The 19978-nt window shown below is 40.2% G+C and overlaps 1 protein-coding gene across 2 annotated transcripts in view; it reads right to left on the reverse strand.

Moving 5' to 3' along the window:
- Nucleotides 1–19978, reverse strand: part of TRHDE (thyrotropin releasing hormone degrading enzyme) — a 337934-nt gene that overhangs the window by 69578 nt on the left and 248378 nt on the right. For both annotated transcript variants that reach the window (XM_073327757.2, XM_073327756.2), the window contains 3 exons: nt 14736–14824; nt 2680–2813; nt 2513–2568 (listed from right to left, as the gene is read on the reverse strand). In XM_073327757.2, the coding sequence (XP_073183858.2) occupies nt 2513–2568; nt 2680–2813; nt 14736–14824 (279 nt within the window). The remainder of the gene's footprint in view (nt 1–2512; nt 2569–2679; nt 2814–14735; nt 14825–19978) is intronic.

Below are 19978 nucleotides of genomic sequence, written 5' to 3' on the forward strand. Positions count from 1 at the left end.
CCTGAGGTCTCTTCCAACCTTAATCTTCTATGATTCTATGATAAGGGTGCTTCATTGTTTGTCTCAGGAAGAATGATATTCTGTACATAAACTGAAAGGGAGAGAATAAGGAGCATGTTCTACACTTATCTGAAGAAATATGGCAAGTTTATCTATCCCCAGTAGTTTAGCTTATTATTCTTTGAACGCTGGCTGTAAAACTGCTGTATGTAAATATGTAAACCTTTCCCATAACCCAATCTGCCACACCCAGATTCTCTTGCAAGGCAACCTATTCATAGTAATATATACCGCTCTACCCTGTAGAAACAGAAGAAGAAGAAAAACAAAATAGAGATCTACCACTGGATCTCCATCACAGGAACATTTCACTCTAGGCAAATAATACATATGTATATACTCTTCTGCTATGCAAAAGTGCTAACTACAGCAGAATACCACTGTAGCTCATCCCTAACAATACTAACTTACATTTTTACTGTGCATTCCATGGGAAAGATCCCAAAGTGCTTTAAAAATCACTGAAGTTCTGTCACCTCCTTAGGGTAATGTAGTAATACTCAGCAATACTACAGAACAATTTGAGAAGGCAAGCGAGGCATGCCTTATTCATCTGAACCCGGGGGAATATTTAGGTACACAAGACGTAATAACCCAAATATGAACTTGGCCTGGACATCTGTGTTAAAGACCTTAGTCTGTAAAAAGCACTACAGGACTTTTAATGACTCCAGGCAGTCAGGACTTTGGCTTTATATCTCATCTAAAAGTGGGCACTTTTAACAACACAGTGCTCAGGATGCTAGCTCAGTATTGATTCAGAGGGAAGATGGCCACCTACTGAATTACCAATATAACTTCTTGAAGTGCATAGATTTTCACTGAGGTGCTGGCCAGATCTGATGTTGTTTAGTTTGTGGAAACTGAAGAGATCACACACTAATATTGTATGGCTGCAAGCAACTCAAACTTTATTAGCAATGAAAAGAAGCCTTGAAGTGCCACACTACAGTTAAATTAGGACAGAATGTTGTTTTACTACAAATGCACTCGTACTTTTAATAGTCAAGGTTGCTCAGAGCACTGTCCAACATTCTAGTGGCAATGTAGAACACTAAGGATGGAACGCTGGCCCCACTGAAGTCAATGGGGCTTGGATTTCACTCAAAGTGATGAACTGTAATTAGCTTTGCACACATTCACGTGGGAAGGTGCATGAAAAGGTTAAAGGGGCTAAAAGGAAAGGGAGAGCGCTCCCACTCCTCTCCTGGGCTTGGGGAAGCAGTTTTTCTCCACAACTTCTTTTCCTATTTAGCTGGTTGTTTCAATCTGCTATAATCACAGGGTGCAAGGATTACCTCTCCCTGCAACCCAAAACATCTCTGCAAGGAATAATTCTAGTTCCACTCCTTGTCCAGACTAGCACTGGCAGTGCCACCAACGTCCCAAAAGCCAGTGGAGAGGACTATGTAGGGGAGGGCACACTGCCATCTTTCATTCTTTCAAAAGGTACAGCTGGGGCATACCTGGCCTGCACTACTCAGTGACGTCATGTCTGAGGCTAGTAATACGTCTCTGGGAGTCTCACCTGATTCAAAGCACTTCTGTGCTGCTGTCTATTGCAACCAGCAGTTTAAAGCCAAAATCTGGCCATAAATATGTCAGCAAACAGAACAGCCAATAGTCTTAACTATAGTTTTTACACAACCTTTGACCGAAGGATGTTTGGCTGAGAGCAGGAGTGTTCCCAAGAATATCAAGTATCTTAAAGTCTGACCAGCTCCAGTTCTTACACTTCTCTTTACTCTTTGACTACAGATGTAGTCCTGAATTTAAAACAGACGAGATTCCATTGCCTTATGTTGTAAACAAATCATTATTTAATCAGCATTGTATTATTTAATCTAATTATGTAACTATGGAAACAATAATAAAGCACTAAAATACTATATAAAGTTTGGAACTTTTAAACAGAACCACAAACCTTCCATGTGGTATAATCATCATCACACAGAAAAATCCTTCTATGATGGATTGCCAAAAAACATATTGGAAAATATAACATTTATATATCAGAGGAAAAAAATCCTGAAGCTTGAAGGTGTTTTCCATTACAAATTAAATACACTTCTAGGGTTATTTAATAAAAACCGCAACAATATCAAACCTAGTTCATTAGTGAAATAGGGAAGAGATTATTAATCTCCAAAGTGTTATACTGAACTTGGACTCTGAAGACTTGGAAATACCCTATGGCAATTATTGATCAAGAGTGAGGAGAGTGCTACAGACAATGCTTACACTCCATACCGGAGGTGGGGAAAAAGAAAAGAAAAGAAAAGAAAAGAAAAGAAAAGAAAAGAAAAGAAAAGAAAAGAAAAGAAAGAAAGGTGGCAGCAATTGAAGTGTGTTAAAAATTTTAACGTCAAAACACACACATCCTCTGGGAACCGAAATGCAGGAATTGTTACAGGACTGTATATTAGGTTAGATTGTCTACAGGAAAATATACCTGGCTAGATTGAATGCATCATCGATCAAACCTGCTCGATTACTGACAGAGATAACCTGTGAGGGGAAAACCAGAAAAACGGAACCATTCAGGATGATAAAAGCAGTGCCACAGCTCGTACGGCTCACACATCAAAGCAGATCCTCGACATGAAACTAGGAGCTTACCTCATGGTTCCTCATTAGTTGGTCAATTAACAACCTCCAATTCCTGACGTCATAGTTAACCCGAAAATAGCCAGTTTGATTGATGTTCCCCAGCAACCAGCTTGTCTCGTCTAAAGCAGCAATTCTGTGATGTTCTGGAAACAAAGAACAATGTAAGGAAAAGGTTATTTTTTTAAATTTGAAAAGGATTTAACATTGTAAAAGAACATATTTTACTTATTTTTTCTTAAAAGGAATACTTGTAGGAGTAAAATAATTATTTCAATTTACATAATCTTTATAAATCACGAGTAAAATATTTTAAAGAATAGATGAACACTAATTACACAGTTAATTTTGTGGGTTAATTATAATTTTCAACATGTGTTCCACTAATCTAAAGGGGCAACTCAGTATGGACCCTGATCTTCCAACTCAACCAGAACCCATGAGGATCCAGTTACAAAATCGGGGCCCTGGCGAGGCATTTTTTCCAAAGTATCCTTAATTAAATGCCTGGGAAATCAATTGCTACTTCAAGACTTGGAGCCTGATTCCGATCTCCCTACCTAAGTTTTACACCAGTGTAACTCTGTTGATTTAAAGGGAGTTATTTCTGGTTTACACCAGTGAAAGTGAGATCAGAATCAAGCCCTTGCTTTATAGGTGAACCCTAAATAGTTTTGTGCATAATCAATGGGAGCAGGAGCAGGTCCTTTAGTCTCAGGTTTCTAATTGAAAGTGTTTCCAGCAGCTTGGTTTGTAGCCACTAGTCACTGAAAATATCTTTTCATTTTAACCAGTTACTCTTACGCTGTATGTGTTTTTATTTTCATTCCTTTTTAGACAGTCAGCAACAATTTAGGCCTAATCCCATGAACACTTCTGTAAGTACTTAACATTGTTTTCAAGGTGACTACTCATGTGCTTGAAGCATGCACATAAACATCTGCAGGACAAACACACGGCCACATTTCTTTAACGCCAGTGAAACGGCAAGGAATGCAGGATCAAGCCCCAAGTGTCTCATAAAGAATGGCTTAATTTAGTAAATTCTTTTGATTCTACTAGTTTTTACTGTAAACTAGGATTTGCTAGAAAATCAAAAGGTGTTTGTTTTTTTTTAAATTATTGCCACACCAAGTCCTGTAAGGTAATTTAGCCTGTACGCACTTGATCAACGCTACAGCCTAATATTTGTTTCCCTTGTCATCTTTTTTAAAAAGAAAACTACATGCAGATTTCTCTTGGACGTAGTTCCAATGGGAAACTGATTAGTGTGCCTGAACTATGTAAAACTAGTGAAATTATGAAGTGAAATGCAAATAAATATGGTTTGATAATTCACATATGCCATCTAATACTAGATACGTTGACATACTAGACAACCTGGTTTTCACTTATGGTATTCTTTGTAAAAAGAATTAAAACTATGGGTGTAGGGTATACGTGACACCTCCATTTTAACTGTAACACCAGTAGCACGTGATAAGATAGATGACAATAATCAAAACTTTAAGGTGCAGCAATACAGACCACAAAAACCCTGATTCTACAAACACAGAGCACATATGCAACTTTATGTATGCTTGCAGTTCTGTTATGCACATGAGTTCAGTTAAATGTTGGCAGGACCAAAGCCTCCATAAATTACTACAACACAATTCTGTCACTGATAAGGTTTTTCTAATATTAATATTTTTAAAAACACTTTTTTGGAAGTTGCAAAAGACTTATCCAATTCACTACTTGTTATTTTTCTGCTAAGGCTTATCTAAACTTGCACCAGTTTAAACAAACAAGTTTAATTAAAGAGGTTTATATAAAATTGTGAAAACTCCTATGAGGGCACAAGTATATTGGTTTAAGACTGTTTACATCAGTTTGGCTTGCTCTGCAAATTTATGAGGGCAACCAAACCACTATAAGCCAGGTTTAAATTGATTTAAGAGTTTCAACACCCAAAGTTTCACCCATTTAACTAGACTGGTTTTAAAAAATCACACTTTTAGTTAAACTGATTCAACTTTATGTGTAAACAGACTAATTCCTTTTAATTATACAGTAATATAGGGAGGGACAAATGAGACAGCTTTGGACAGGAGTAAAGGACACATTAACTCCTTACTCTTTTATGTTTCAACTCGTCATTTGCCGTACCTATCCTTGTTAATATAACCATGGCTGGCATAGAAGAGGATGCAGAGGGACTCTGTATCCAGAGTCAAGACACACGAAGATTCCTGGCACAACAGGAAATTGATTGAAATAAGGTCTCCACGCTGAAGATAGGATCTGAAAATTATGCTCCTCTCCCTGCAGAGAAGCTACCAGCATTACTGCAAGGAGGAGAGGTTATGGGTATGATTCAGTGTTACAGATGGCTGTGTACTCTCCCACATGTCAACTGATGGGGTAGAATAGTGGTGGAAGGGCTGTTTGTCTGCAATGGGCCCCTCCATTGCGAGTTATAGCTTTGTTTTGTACTTCACAGGTGACAGAAGCCAGGATTAAGCTCATCACGTTTTTTAGTAAGTGAAAATTCATTATGGATATTTTTACTGGTTATATTTGTTTCTGTGTATGACTTTTCTATTAGTAATTGTGCTTTAATTGCTGCAGTATTTGAAAATAACGACTCATAAATGGTTAATCCATACCATTAAATTAAGTCTAAAAACCCTTCAAAATTGGCAAAGATCTAAAATTAGTTATGAACCAATGTTGTCCAATAACCTGCAATAACGAAGTGCAGACTAGCTAGATAAGGTAGGTGTGTGATAAAATAAAGGGAACAAATACATATACACCCTTCTGATAAAAGTAAAAAGAACAGGAGTACTTATGGCACCTTAGAGACTAACAAATCTATTAGAGCATAAACTTTTGTGGGCTACAGCCCACTTCATTGGATGCATAGAATGGAACATATAGTAAGATATATATATAGATATATAGATATAGATATATACACACACACACACATACAGATAAGTTGCAAGTTACCCTACAAACTGTGCCTTGCATAATGACAGGTTTCAGAGTAGCAGCCATGTTAGTCTGTAGCCACAAAAAGAAAAGGAGTACTTGTGGCACCTTAGAGACTAACAAATTTATTTGAGCATAAGCTTTTGTGAGCTACAGCATCCGTGAGTTGCATTTGATGAAGAGAGCTTTAGCTCACAAAAGCTTATGCTCAAATAAATTTGTTAGTCTCTAAGGTGCCACAGGTACTGCTTTTCCTCATACAAACTGTGAGAGGCTAATTAGTTAAGATGAGCTATTATCAGCAGGAGAAAAAAACTTTTGTAGTGATAATCAAAATGGCCCATTTACACAGTTGACAAGAAGGTGTGAGGATACTTAACTTAAGGAAAAAGATTCAATATGTGTAATGACCCAGCCACCCCCAGTCTCTATTCAAACCCAAGTTAATGATATCTAGTTTGCATATTCATTCAAGCTCAGCAGTTTCTCATTGGAGTCTGTTTCTGAAGCTTTTCTGTTGCAAAATTGCCACCCTTAAATCTTTTACTGAGTGGCCAGAGAGGTTGACTATCTAAGCTATTTATGCCACATGACATGATATAGCATGATACTTGCCAGTCCAAGCTGACAACTTCAAAATACTCTCTTCCATAAATATTAGCTGTAGGATGTGTCATACAGAGATCGCGCTGATACAGAACAGCAGTATCTTTTCAAAAACTGAAAATGTTATCCCTGCTTTCAGTCAGTTTTAACTACAATCATAACCTCTTTTTTTTTCCATAAGGCCATTGATATTTGACCTTTTCAAGCAAAAGGGGGCAGGAATCTTTCTATGCCATCCCAGCTCAAACAAGCAGGTGGTTATGGTAAAGGGTTGTCTGATGCATGTACTTCACATAATTCTATATAATTTACTGGAATTTGATGTTGGAGCCTGTGTGTATTCTCATAAATTTCTATACACAAAGTTCTCTTTTTCCCCCCATGATTTTCTGGTGGTTATGTGCAACTGAAAACCACTATACACAGGCAATTTCCCCACTTATCAAAAACATATTTATTAAACTATCACAGTAGAAACACTACAGTTCAGGAGAAGGTGGCATCCCCTTCTAAACACCATATTCAATCATTCATAAATTTCTCAAAAGATATTCCTTCTGGGCAGAAATCTCTCATTACTGATTGCAAAGATTGATTTTTTAAGTTCAGACTAAACTATACAGTTATTTTTGAGTTTTAGGGAAATAAAAAAATGCATCCTACTTTTTTTCCTTTACAAATATTGTTAATTGGTTAATTCAGGCGGAGTGAAGAGGTCTTAAAGTTGGGGTTAATTACATTTGCACTCACTGTAAATAATTAACTCCCTTTCCACCCTTGCAGTGGAAAGAGACCTTAAAGAGGCATTAGTGATAGGTCTAGGGGAGACAAGGCAGTTTGTTGTTTTTACACGAGTTAACATATTAAGTTAAAGACTGTGGGAGAGCACAGGGTTAACCTTTACCTACTAACTCTTGTTAAAACCACAGGTCCCCTTGTCTTCATAGGATGTTATCTTGTGTTAGTTGCTATGTTAGCTAAGACAAGAATGAACCTTTTTCCTTAGCGAAGACAAGGGCTAAATGAGAATCAGGCCTAATCACTTGAAGTTCTGACCTCCTACTCTCAAGGTTCTGAATGGCCTCAACTCCCTTTGAGATCAGTAGTTATGGATTTTGGGCACCCTGAAGGGGGAACTCAGCATCTTGCAAGATCAAATCCATGCATCGAGCATCCATCTGGAAGGAAGTGCCTTGATGCTGACAAACATATGGGCCTTGTCTACAAGCCGCTTTTATAATGATTTAACTATTTTGGTTAGAAGTGTCATTTTTCTACATAAATTGTTAAATTAACATGGAATAAAGCTCTCTTATGCTGGTATTGCTTATTCCCTTTCCCCACAGGAATAGCAATACCAGTATAAGGCACATTTATACCAGTGAGGGCTGGTTGACAAGTTTCAGAGACCTTTTTCAATTAAAAAAAATGCTGTTTTGGCAAAATGAAGATACTTTGCGGGAGCATATCAGTTTCAACAACATTTTTTCTAAATTTTTTGGTGGGAAAATTTCAAACCAAAACAAGTCAAATGAAAATGAAATATTTTATTTAAACATGATTCAACTATTATTTTGATTGGATTTGCCATTCTGTTTCAATTCAGTGTGGAAAAAAGTTGTTTCCACCCCATGTATTTTCATCGGATGACTACATCCATTGACACTGCCAGGGGGTGGGACTGATTCGTTTTACCCACATGTGGCGTCCTACAGTGAGAGTAGCAGCAGCTCTGTTCATGTCCTGGCTCAGTTGTTGGGATAGAGGGAGGGCTGTGATTGTGACTGAATGTGCATCTTTGGTGAAAGGAAGCAGGGATTTCCAGGCTCTGTGACTCCCTGACCCCCACAATTGCTGGGCACTGCAGTGAAGCAGGACATTTTGCCTCACGAATCCTGCCTTTCTCTCCCTGTTCGGACAGATGAAAAGAGAGTGGAAACATTCAGGTCAGACTCAGCAGCTGTCGATGCTGTTCCACTACAGGCAATACTGCATCATCCCTCACACAGCTCTCCGCCTGAGAGCTCTGTTAGTGGCACCAGCAGACCCATGGGCGGCATATATAAGAGGCTTGGGGACGCTAAGCGTCCCCAAAATAGGCTGGCCATGCAAGAAGGCTAATGCCACGAATGCGGCGCAGGTCATCTCCCTTGGGCGGGGGGGGCGCCAACTTTGAAATGCTGGACGTGAAGTTATCTAGAAGCTTGGGGCATCACTGGTGCCTGGACTGTGGCCCCACCCGTGCTCCACCTCAAGGCTCTGCCCTGCTCGGCCTCTTCCCCCGAGACGCCTCCTGCCTGCCACTCGCTCCTCTCCGCAGCAGAGAGGAACGTGCAGCTGGGCAGGCCTCTGGGGAAGAGGTGGAGTGGGGGCAGGGTCTTGGGGGTGAGGCCACGGTCCAGGCGCCAGTGCCCCCCACTTTCTAGGGAGCTTCCGGTGCTCACATGTAAGCTTCCCCAAACGGGAGACTCTCACACTGCCTATGAGCAGACCCTGGCACAAGGTTGCATAGAAGCAGCACTCATCTGTGCAGCAGTTTAGGGTGGGAAAAGAAAGACCAGCTCTTGAGACATGGTTTGCTCAATGGTGAAACTGTTGTGGAAGGCTCAGCATCATGAACCCAGGGAAGTAAAGGGAGGGAACCACATTGCCACAGGGAGTCAGCAGCCTGAGGCAGACAGCTCCTCCAGAGAGGAATATTGCCCCAGAGCATAATCAAAAACACAGGGGGCAGGAAGTGGTAATGATTAAGAAGAGCTGGAATTTAGCACAGCTTCAGTTAGTTTTGTATCTCCTCCTGAATCGCCTGAGGTTGATTCCGCTTTAGAGGCTGACCCCAGCAGGCTATTGCCCAAGCACCAGCAGCTACAGCTCCCTCGAAAATCTTGCTCCATTATTTTCCCTCTAAAAAGAATGTGGTTGTTAGTCATGGCTCCCATGTGGGGAAAGATCACTGCCTCCATATTGGTGGACACAGTTTTGGTGGGAACACTAAGGGGGAAAGTGTTCCCACAATGCATTTGTCTCAGCAACAATTATCAATAACTGAACAGTCCCAGTCTTTTTAATCTCTTCTCATATGGAAGCTGTTCCACACACTTAATCATTTTTGTTGCCCTTGTCTGTACCATTTCCATTTTTAATATATCTTCTTTTGAGATGGGGAGACCAGAACTGCAGGCAGTATTCAAGGTGTGGGCGTAACAGGGCTTTTCATAATGGCATTATGATATTTTCTGTTTTATCATCCAAACCTTTCCTAATAGTTCCTAGCATTCCATTAGATTTTTTGACTGTTCCTGCATATTAAGTGGATGTTTTCAGAGAACTATTCACAGTGACTCCAAGATCTCTTTCTTGAGTGGTAGCAGCTAATTTGAACACCATCATTTTGTATGCATCACTGGGATTATGTTTGCCAATATGCATTACTTTGCATTTATCAACATTGAATTTCATCTGCCATTTTGTTGTCCAGTCACCTAATTTTGTGAGATCCCTATGTAATTCTTAACAGTTTGCTTTGTACTTAACTAACCTAAGTAATTTTATATCGTCTGCAAATTTTGCCAACTCACTGTTTATCCCTTTTTTAAGATAATTTATGAATATGTTAAACAGCACTGGTCCCAGTACAGATCCCTGGCAGACACAGATATTTACCACTCTCCATTCTCAAAACTGACCATTTATTCCTACCCTTTGTTTCCTGTCTTTTATCAGTTACTGATCCATGATAGGATCTTCCCTTAATGACTGCTTACCTTGCTGAAGAGCATTTGGTGGGGGACCTTGTCAAAGGCTTTCTGAAAGTCCAAGTATACTATATCCACTGGATCACTCTTGTCCACGTTTGTTGACCCCCGCAAAAGAATTCTAGTAGATTGGTGAGGCATGCTTTCTTTTTACAAAAGCTGTGTTGACTCCTCCCCAAAAAATCATGTTAATCTATGTGTCTGATCATTCTGTTCTTTACTATAGTTTCAACCAATTTGTCTGGTACTGAGGTTAGGCTTACCAGCCTGTAATTGCCATGATCGCCTCTGGAGCCTTTTTTAAAAATTAGCATCACATTTACTATCCTCCAGTCATCTGGCACAGAAGCTGATTTATGTGATAGGTTACATACCACAGTTAGTAATTCTGCAATTTCATATTTGAGTTAATTCAGAACTCTTGGTGAATAGCATCTGATCCTGGTAACTTACTACTGTTTAATTTATCAATTTGTTCCAAAACCTCCTCTACTGATACCTTAATCTGTGACATTTTCTCTGTTTTTCACCTAAAAACTAATGGCTCAGGTGTGGGAATTTCTCTCACATCTTGTGTAGTGAAGACCGATGCAAGTAATTCATTTAGCTTCTCCACAATGGCGTAGTCTTAAGTGCTCTTTTAGCATCTCGATTGTCCAGTGGCCCACCGATTGTTTGGCAGGCTTCCTGCTTCTGATGTACTTTAAAAAAAATCCTATTAGTTTGGCTAGTTTTGAGTCTTTGGCTAGTTGCTCTTCACATTCTTTTTCGGCCTGTTTTACTCTTACACTTGTCTTGCCAGAGTTTATGCTCCTTTCTATCTTTTTCAGTAAGATTTGACTTCCAATTTTTAAAGGCTGGGCTGGCCTTTTGCCTTCTTTAGTGTTGTGTTTAGACATGGTGGACTGTTTTTGGTCCTTTTACTATCCTTTTTATTTGGGGATATACATTTGATTTGAGCCACTATTGTGGTATTTTAAAAAAGTTTCCATGCAGCTTGCAGGCATTTCACTCTTGTGACTGTTCCTTTTAATTTCCATTGAACTAGCTTCTTCATTTTTGTGTAGTTCCCCTTTCTGAAATTAAATACAACTGTAGTGGACTTCTTTGATATTCCCTCCCCTGCCCCCAGGATGTTAAATTTTATTATATTAAGTTTCTGTGGTGCCTACTATTTCAATATCCTCATTTAATACTAGTCACTCAAGTTCACCCATCTTGTTATTTAGACATCTAGCATTTGTATACAAACACTTATAAAATTTGTCACTTTTTATTTATCTGCCTTTATGTGATGTAATTGAATGGGATTCACTTTCATTTGACTTTTTCTCATCAGTTCCCACCTGTGCTTTATCGACATCTATCCTCTCCTCTTTACTAAGATATAGAGAATCCCCATTAATAGATCTTCTCCAAGGGGATGTCTCTGTCAGAACCGGGTGCTCCTCCACAGCTGTCAGCTTTCCCCCAAGCCCTTAGTTTAAAAATTCCTCTTTAAGATGGGGTGACCAGAACTGAAATCTGGTTCCAGTGATCTGGTTCTATTTTGGTTTAGCAGGAGCCCATCCTTCCTGTATTAGGGTCCTCCTTTCCCAAAAGGTTCCCCAGTTCCTAATAAGCTGGTAACATCCCTTCTTATAGCATCATCTCATCCATGCATTGAGACCCTGCAGCTCTCCCTGTCTATCTGGCCCTTCGCATGGAACTGGAAGTATTTCAGAAAATGCTTCCATTTCAGAAAATGTTTCTGAAATGTTGCAAGTTGAGGAATATCCATCAGAGTCCACCTTGGAGTGCACAGAATGGATTCCTAACACCACCACGCAGTCAGGCATCAGTCCCAGTACCTTTCTTGTGGACTGACTATAATTTGCTTTAATTATTGCACTGGGGAGCCTCAGAGAGAGAGAGACAGACCAACCTGCCAGCTGTGGAATTACTGGCACAAGAGACAAACCACTGTATTAAATGTCTTAGAGCATTGTGCTTATGGATCACCTGATGAATTTCTCTGGCCCTCTCTCCCTCTGTCTCATATTTAATTTTGTCAGCCCAATGTTGTGATGGAAAGTCCATGGCTGCTGGCTTCAGGATGGGGCCCTGCGTGCACCCTCCAGCACCTTTGAGTGCCTCTTGTGGATGTGGCACCACAGAGTGTTAGTCTCAGAGTCTCTCCTGGCTACATGACAGTGGGAAGGGAGCTTTTTCACAGTGGTGGTAGGCTGGCCCAGCTGGCTCCTGCCCTAGCAAGAAGGTACATCTGCTACCATCTCCATGCACCCCCCTCGTCTTCCCCATAATCTCCTTTCCAAGTCCTAGGGGATTTTATTTTTTTCATTTATGTTGGTCTGTGTGTCACTGACTCACCCTCCTCTCACCCTGACTAGTTGACACTGAGCTCTGTCCCACTGATAACTGAATTCAGAATGGCCACTATTGGACTTGCTCTTCTGAGTTGAAAGAAAAGTGCAGCCGGACTCCCAAGCCAGTTGTTAGACCTCTTGAGCTTCTTCCTCCAGTTGCAGAATTGCTTCTAGACAACGTCCAGTGACAGGACTACAGCAGTACTCCTCCTCTGTACTATGGAAACCCTCTGGGATTCCCCACAAGTTAACAAGCCTGGAAACTGCCTCCTTCAGACTCAGAACACTTCCTGGAGCAACAAGCACATTATCCCTGTATCAGCTGCAGAAAACCTCCTAGGATTCCCCTAACATCAATCATTGTATTCTGCAAATACAAGGGGTATAGCATTTACATGTTTAACATATCCAAAATTGATGTCATCATTTTTATTGAGGTATCATCTAAGACCCTACTACGCTAGACATTGTAGAAACATGCAAGATGATACCAACCCTGCCCTGATGAGCATACAATCTAATCTGAAACCAGTGAGTGAGGGGTAGGGGAACGACAAGCATAAAGACAGTAGATCATCATCGCGTTGATTAGCTATGCACACCAATTTATGGCTCGGCATCATTTGAAAGTTTTTTTTAAAGTATAGCTAACAGTCATTCTTGATGACTGCTCACTATAGCCATCATTAGTTTGTTGATTTTGTATAGGCCTCTCTGAGTAGGTCTGAAGGAGAAGAGTTTAGTGGCTTTTCAGATTAGGTGAGGGAGGGCATTCAGTGAGTAAAGGGCAGCAAGGCAGAAACTGTGCAGCTGATCATGGGAGACACTCATAAATGAGTTTTCAAGGCTGCCATCAGTGGCAGAGGGAAGGACGTGTGTGTGAAAGTGAGACTGTGAGAATGATAGTTATACAGGCCTGATCAGCTCCCACTGCAGGCAATGGGAATCTCATCATTGACTTCAGTGGGAGCTGGATCAAGGCCTGAGGGACAAGAACAGATAAGATAAGGATAAGGTAAGGATGAGACAGAGTGTGAAGGGGCTTAAAGTATTATCACTGTGGCCAACTTAATGCTGCTGTGGGAAAAATTAACATCTGCATTTCCTGACCGGAGTGTGCCTAAATTCTAAAATGAAAATGACACTGGTCCCAGACCCCAGTCCTAGACCAGTGCCAAAAAAAAAAAAAAAAAAAAACCCCAACAACCTAGATCATGGGAGCAGTAATAAAATATTAAGGTCTGATACATCATGAACAATCAGGGCTAGAAACACATACCTTATACCACTAGAAAGTTGGGATTCTCATATTTCCACTGCTATACTGGTATACACCATTCATTTCTAGCCCTGCTGGTTGCTAAGCTCTAAGGTACTATTATCCCTTACTGACCTGTAAAAGAACAAAAAGGAAAAGACAGGCACACACAGGCTTGGCTATTTCTTCCTTCCAGTTCTATTTACTCTGGAAGGAAACCCATAGGCTATACCTTTTCTGTACTGTCAACTGGGTCAATTCTTCCTCTACTGCCCAGGCATGTAGGGGATGTATGGCTCCTTCTCTTCCACTTCTTCTAATCTTATCATACAACTCCCCAACTTTTTTTTCATCCACTTCAATTCTGACATAAATTCAGTAGCAGATACAGCATGCACTGTCAGGGAAAGAGAGGAATGCTTTCTAACATTTGCAAGATGGTATTCTTAGCTGCTTTTTGGTGATAAAAGGCATTGGCTTCTAGCTCTAGTTGTTCTCAAGATAGTGGTTGCTACAATTATGTCAGAATTGAAGCAGGGGGTAAAAGCAAGATGGTAATCAGAATAATGCTCCAATATCTAGCAACCTACCAGGGCTAGAAACAGTTTGGGAGATCAATAAAAAGATTTTGGGGGACACTAAATGTTTCTTAGCACTGGTTGTGGATGATTGATCAAATTAAAAAAAAAACAGTATTCTTAACCTTAATATTACATTACTGCACATTTTGCATTTATTATTTTACAGATTTTACACTCAGCAGGTGTTTTATTACAAAGATATTTTATTTAGCTTTCACCATTCTATATAGGGAATTGCATTTATACAATAATTTAGTATGTGATCTCAGATATAAAATAGCTGCTTTGGAACATCTTTCTGTTTAAAACCTTCTCTTTGCACCATCTAACTTTTGTGAAAATTACCTTGTTCTTTCCTCTCCTCCCCCCCACCAAAAAAAAATCTTTCTGGCAGTTCACTTTCAAGCAGCTGAAATTGGGTGCACAGCAACTAAACAATTACCTACGATCAATTCTGAGACACAGTTCAGGAAAACACATGTATGCTTTACAAGATTCCACTGTGAGGAAAGTTTATTTTTACCTGATTTGTTAGACACCCATATAATTGCCTCTGAAGAGATGTGGCTCGTATTTCCTACTGCAATTGTTAGTGGAATCTGCCACAAGTAGCTGCAAGACAAAGGAGGGGATCTAAGAACAAAAATACTGAACCAAGTCTTCTCACTCACAGCAATCAGGGATCACATCAAAGAAATCACAACACAATTTCAGTAGCAGTAAAGATTTTGATTCTAATAAGTTACTTTGATTTTAAGATGAATATAATAGTGGTAACAAACCAACGAAAAAGTCATTCATCTTAAAAAAAATACTGAATTAGATTTTTCACAAGCTACAACACAAGAGATTTTTTTCCACAAGGTTTCTAGTACAAGGTTTTTATAAAAGAAGAAAGAATGACATCCATAAAAAGATGACCACCATTCATTCATTCCTGAAAAAGAGAAACCCAAGGGGAAAACATTCTTTGGTTTAGATGGTCTGCTAAGTTTAAAAGCAACCTAAAAGCACTGCCATTCTTTTAGCATTAACTTCTTAACGTGTTATATCAGGCTTTCATTACTAGTAGATTATGACTAGTATGATTATGTAAAGTTAATGGGCCTATTCCTCTACTGACTTGCCCCTCCTGTTGTCATTTACACCTGGGCAAATTACCATTCAGATTTGGACAAATGCAGCTGGCACAGGTGTAAGGGAGAATCAAACCTCAGCATCTTCATGGTGCACAACCACGTCATTCATTGAATAAATGTCAGTAATTCATCTAAGATCTTCATAACATTTTACCCTAAAGAGAAATTACTGCACACTATATGTCTTTTCTCAGGATATGGAAAGGATCCTTTAGGATGCCATTATTACCCCTACTTTCAACTCCCCACAACCACCTCAAACACAAAATCCTTCCCCCAGCTTGGGAGAGTTATAAATGTTTCCCCTACAGAGCCTCCTTCCAGGTGTGATTTTTAAATCAATTTAGTTAAACTGATGCAAATGTCTGTGGACAAGCACTTAATGTCCAAATCAGCTCCATGACCACCAGTATTTGTCATTTCAAAATTATTTGGTGTTTAAAAGTTTTAAACCGCAACTATCACTCCCCTGAGATTCTCTCATTCAGAAGTTTGCCCCACTTAACTATATGCAATACTTAAATGTCACAACAGCAATAGACATGCTTGCAAATGACTAATGGTCCACCAGGGAATACATCTGGCATACTGTGCTGAAAGTTACACACATCATGGAGTGCATAGCACTGAATTTCCTCAGTACGTATTCAGAGAGAAATGGTGGACTCCTAAAAAGGAATCTAAGGGCTTCTCTACATGGTGGGGTAATGTGCATCATGAGGGTCTGATTTTTAAAGTGCATTAATGTGTTGAGCATTAATTGGTCTGTGCAGACCCTGCTGGTGTGCTGTAACATACTGCTGTTTGAAACATTACTATGTTAAAGTGTACGAGGGCAGCAGTTCTCAACCAGGAGTCTGGGGCCCCCTGGCAGGATACAAGCAGGTTTCATGGGGTCTGCCAAGAAGGGCCAGTGTTAAGACTCGCTGGGGCCCAGGGTAGAAAGCCGAAGCCCTGCTGTGTGGGGCTCAAGCCTGGAGCCCCAAGCCCTGCCACCTGGGGCTGAAGCCAAAGTCTGAGTTTTGTGTAGCCCCCTTTGGTGTGGGGCCCTGGGATTTTTGAATCATAGAATCATAAAAGATTAGTGTCGGAAGAGCTCTCAGGAGGTCATCTAGTCCAACCCCTTGCTCAAAGCAGGACCAACCCCAACTAAATCATCCCAGCCAGGGCTTTGTGAAACCAGGCCTTAAAAACCTCTAAGGATGGAGATTGCTTTCTACCACCGAGCACCGGCCCTGGCTTTTACATGCAGAAAAACAGCTGTTATGGTACCGACGGGCAGGGGAGTTTTTATAGCATGGGGGGGGGACCTCAGAAAGAAAAAGGTTGAGAACCTCTGCACGAGGGAACCTTTAGTGAGCATCAGCAATGTCTACACAGACCAATTAATGCACAACATGTTAGTACTCTGCAAAAATCACATCCCCAAGGATACATTACCCCACTGTGTAGACAAGTCCTAAGTTACTTCTGTCTCCCCCCCCCCACTATTTTCAGATGGCATCAATGTTACATGGATTATTTGATTCCTTCGCTTATTACAATCCAAATGCCTGATTCAGCAAATACTAATGCACATGAGTAGCTTTACACACTTGATTTCTCACATACGTAAGTGTTTGCAGCATCCAAATTATCCAAATCCAAATAGGGAAGTACATCTGGGACAATAATACTCCAAAACACAGCTATTCGATGGAGGAAGATACTTGGAAAGCAGCAATGTTGGAAGAGCTGTGAGTGACACTGGAAGGCAAACTAGATATGAACACACAGTGTATTGTGGCAGCAAAAAAACAAGCCAAAACAAAAAACAAGCCAGCATGATTTTGGGCTGTGCAGGTAATGGCATCATGCCACATAGCAGGGAAATGATAGCCCCTGTCTAGCAGCCAGATTCTGATATCCTTACTCATTTTGAATACAAACCTACTCTGTGAGTGGTCCCATTGAAATTAATGAGAAAACTCATGGAATAAGGTGCTAGTCAGTATGAGTAAGGATATTAAAACCTGGCCTTAAATTACTCTGGGAAATACCAGAGCTTTAGAAATAGACTCAGTTCTGGATACCGCAGTATGAAAAAGACATTGAAAACCTGGAGAGAATTCAGAGAAAAGCAACAAAGCTATCTGAGAGGCCAGATCCACTGACATATGAGAAAGGATGATTTAGTTGGGGATTGGTCCTGCTTTGAGCAGGGCATTGGACTAGATGACCTCCTGAGGTCCCTTCCAACCCTGATAGTCTATGATCCTATGATTCTATGAAAAGTGAAATATATTATATAAATATTGTTCTTGTAATAGCTCGCTCAATGTCAAGACCCAGTGACAATAATAAATGTAAAACAGAATAGAAAAAAAGACTGTCACATACTCATTTGGTTGCCATTTTAAAAATTATTCTCAATATTTTGAGAGGAAATGTCATGTAATAGATATTAACCACTTTATACTTTTTGTATATAAATAGATTGAATAGCCTGTGTTGTTTTATTCAAGTAAATGTTATGCTTTTATTCAAATGTTTGGATAACAGCAAAGTACAAAAAATCTCAGCAAAACATTTAATAATATAGCTATTTTAGAGGTTTATTTAAATTTTTATGTCAAAAAATATTTTCTTGTTGATGAGGCCACACAGCAGATAGTCTTATGCCCGAGTCCTATTATAACACTTAAAATTAATGAGTACCATTCAAATACATGGGGCCAGAGAGCACTTTCTACAGAAAACCTCTTCAGGAAAAGGGTCATTCCTTTTGTACAGCACCAGTCCTCTCCTTTACTTGTCACGGCAGACACTCAGCTGGGGCTCCACAAAGTTTTGAGGGCAGGAAGGGGAGAAAAAGCAGGGACTCTGCTGGACTCCCTGTTTCTTCTCTCATCAACCCATAAATAGCCAAGTTGATGTGTGAGGAGACGTCTCCTCTGTGGCTCCTAATTGAGGCAAAGGCAAAAGCAGCAGAACTCCTGAGAGGGGATTCAGGCTGTGAGGATGTGGGCCAGAAGAGTGGTACACAGGCACAGCAATCCTTGCAGAATGAATCTTATATCTGTGGATCTAGATGGGAAGGCTCCCTTTTGTACAGATCCTCAGAGGGCATGCATGGGATTTAGACCTGTCACACCTGCCTACTTCACAGGCCCTCCAAATCCCTTCTCCTTGAGGATTTGTTTCCCAGTACAGTGGTTCTCAACCAGAGAACCCGGAGGGTACACAGAGGTCTTCCAAGGGGTACATCAAGTCCTCTAGATATTTGCCTAGTTTTACAACAGGCTCCATAAAAAGCACTGGCGAAGTCAGTATAAACTAAAATTTCATACTGACAATGACTTGTCTATATACTATACATTAAAATGTACGTATAAGATTTATATTCCAATTGATTTATTTTATAATTATATGGTAAAAATAGAAAGTAAGCAATTTTTCAGTAATAGTGTGCTGTGAAACTTTTGTATTTTATGTGTGTTTTTGTAAACAAGTAGGTTTCAAGTGAGGTGAAATTTGGGGGTACGGAAGACAAATCAGACTCCTAAAAGGGGTACAGTAGTCTGGAAGGGTTGAGAGTCACTATCCCAGTAGACCACAGGTTTCTCCGGAGGATCTGAACAGTGCAGATGTTAATGAGTAAAAGTCCAGTAAACTACCTTCTCTGATCTCCAGCTTGTGCCATTCTATATGTACTATTACCCCTTAATTGTCCTACATGCTTGGCTGCTTCCTCATTCCAACTTTTCCCCCCTTTACTGTGCTATAAACCTGGGCCAGCTCTTCCACTACTGCCCATGTATGGCAGTCATATGTGGTTTCTTCTCTCATGGTTTCTCATCAACACCTTCTCTGAGGGACACACACTGTGTCTTCCAGCTGTTTGCCTTCACCTGTATAGTAGTAGGACTCTGGTGAATTCCCCTCTTCTTCTATTTTACCTAATTTTTTGAGGGTTGAAAGGGTGAGAGGAGATGGAAGCTTCTCTCTTATTTTCCTCATTTGTTTGGATGAGGAAGTGCCCACCAAGTTTTTGTTGTGATTGGAGCAGCACCAAAATACTCTTTATGCCTTATATGTGTATCTGGTGCAAAAAGGAATACTGCTCTGACTGGCTCTCAACTACCAATTTCAGTGAAAAACTGGAACCTGTCCTTGAAGACCAAGAGACTAGTCTGGAAGGACTTAAAAGAAGCCAGGTGATTTGTCCACCCTCAACCATATGCCTGTAGGGATAGGACAGCTGTTAAGGCAGCATATTCAGATCTGGGGGAAATGGAGCATTATAGCTATCAAGCTATTCAACTCACACATGATGCTGAAAAGCTTACACGGGACAAACACGTAGGCACTCTTGGGTAAAAAGATGGTTATCTTCAGAGTAGATCAGTAAAGTGTGAGGATCCTCAGGGCTATGAGAGGAACTTAAAGGAATCACCTGTGAGGATGAGGTAGAGATAAATTTGAAATTGGACTGGATGTGGGAAACACGTGATGGAACTGTAAAGTGCATAATGTCGCACATTCATGAATATCTTGAAGAGATGTTTGAAAAATGGGAACGCTATTGAGTGTTAATGCAAATAAATGCATTATTGGTACACTAGGACATTATTCTTGGAAGTAGTTA

This window comes from Lepidochelys kempii, chromosome 1, assembly GCF_965140285.1.
Source record: "Lepidochelys kempii isolate rLepKem1 chromosome 1, rLepKem1.hap1, whole genome shotgun sequence".
NCBI classification, from domain to species: Eukaryota; Metazoa; Chordata; order Testudines; family Cheloniidae; genus Lepidochelys; species Lepidochelys kempii.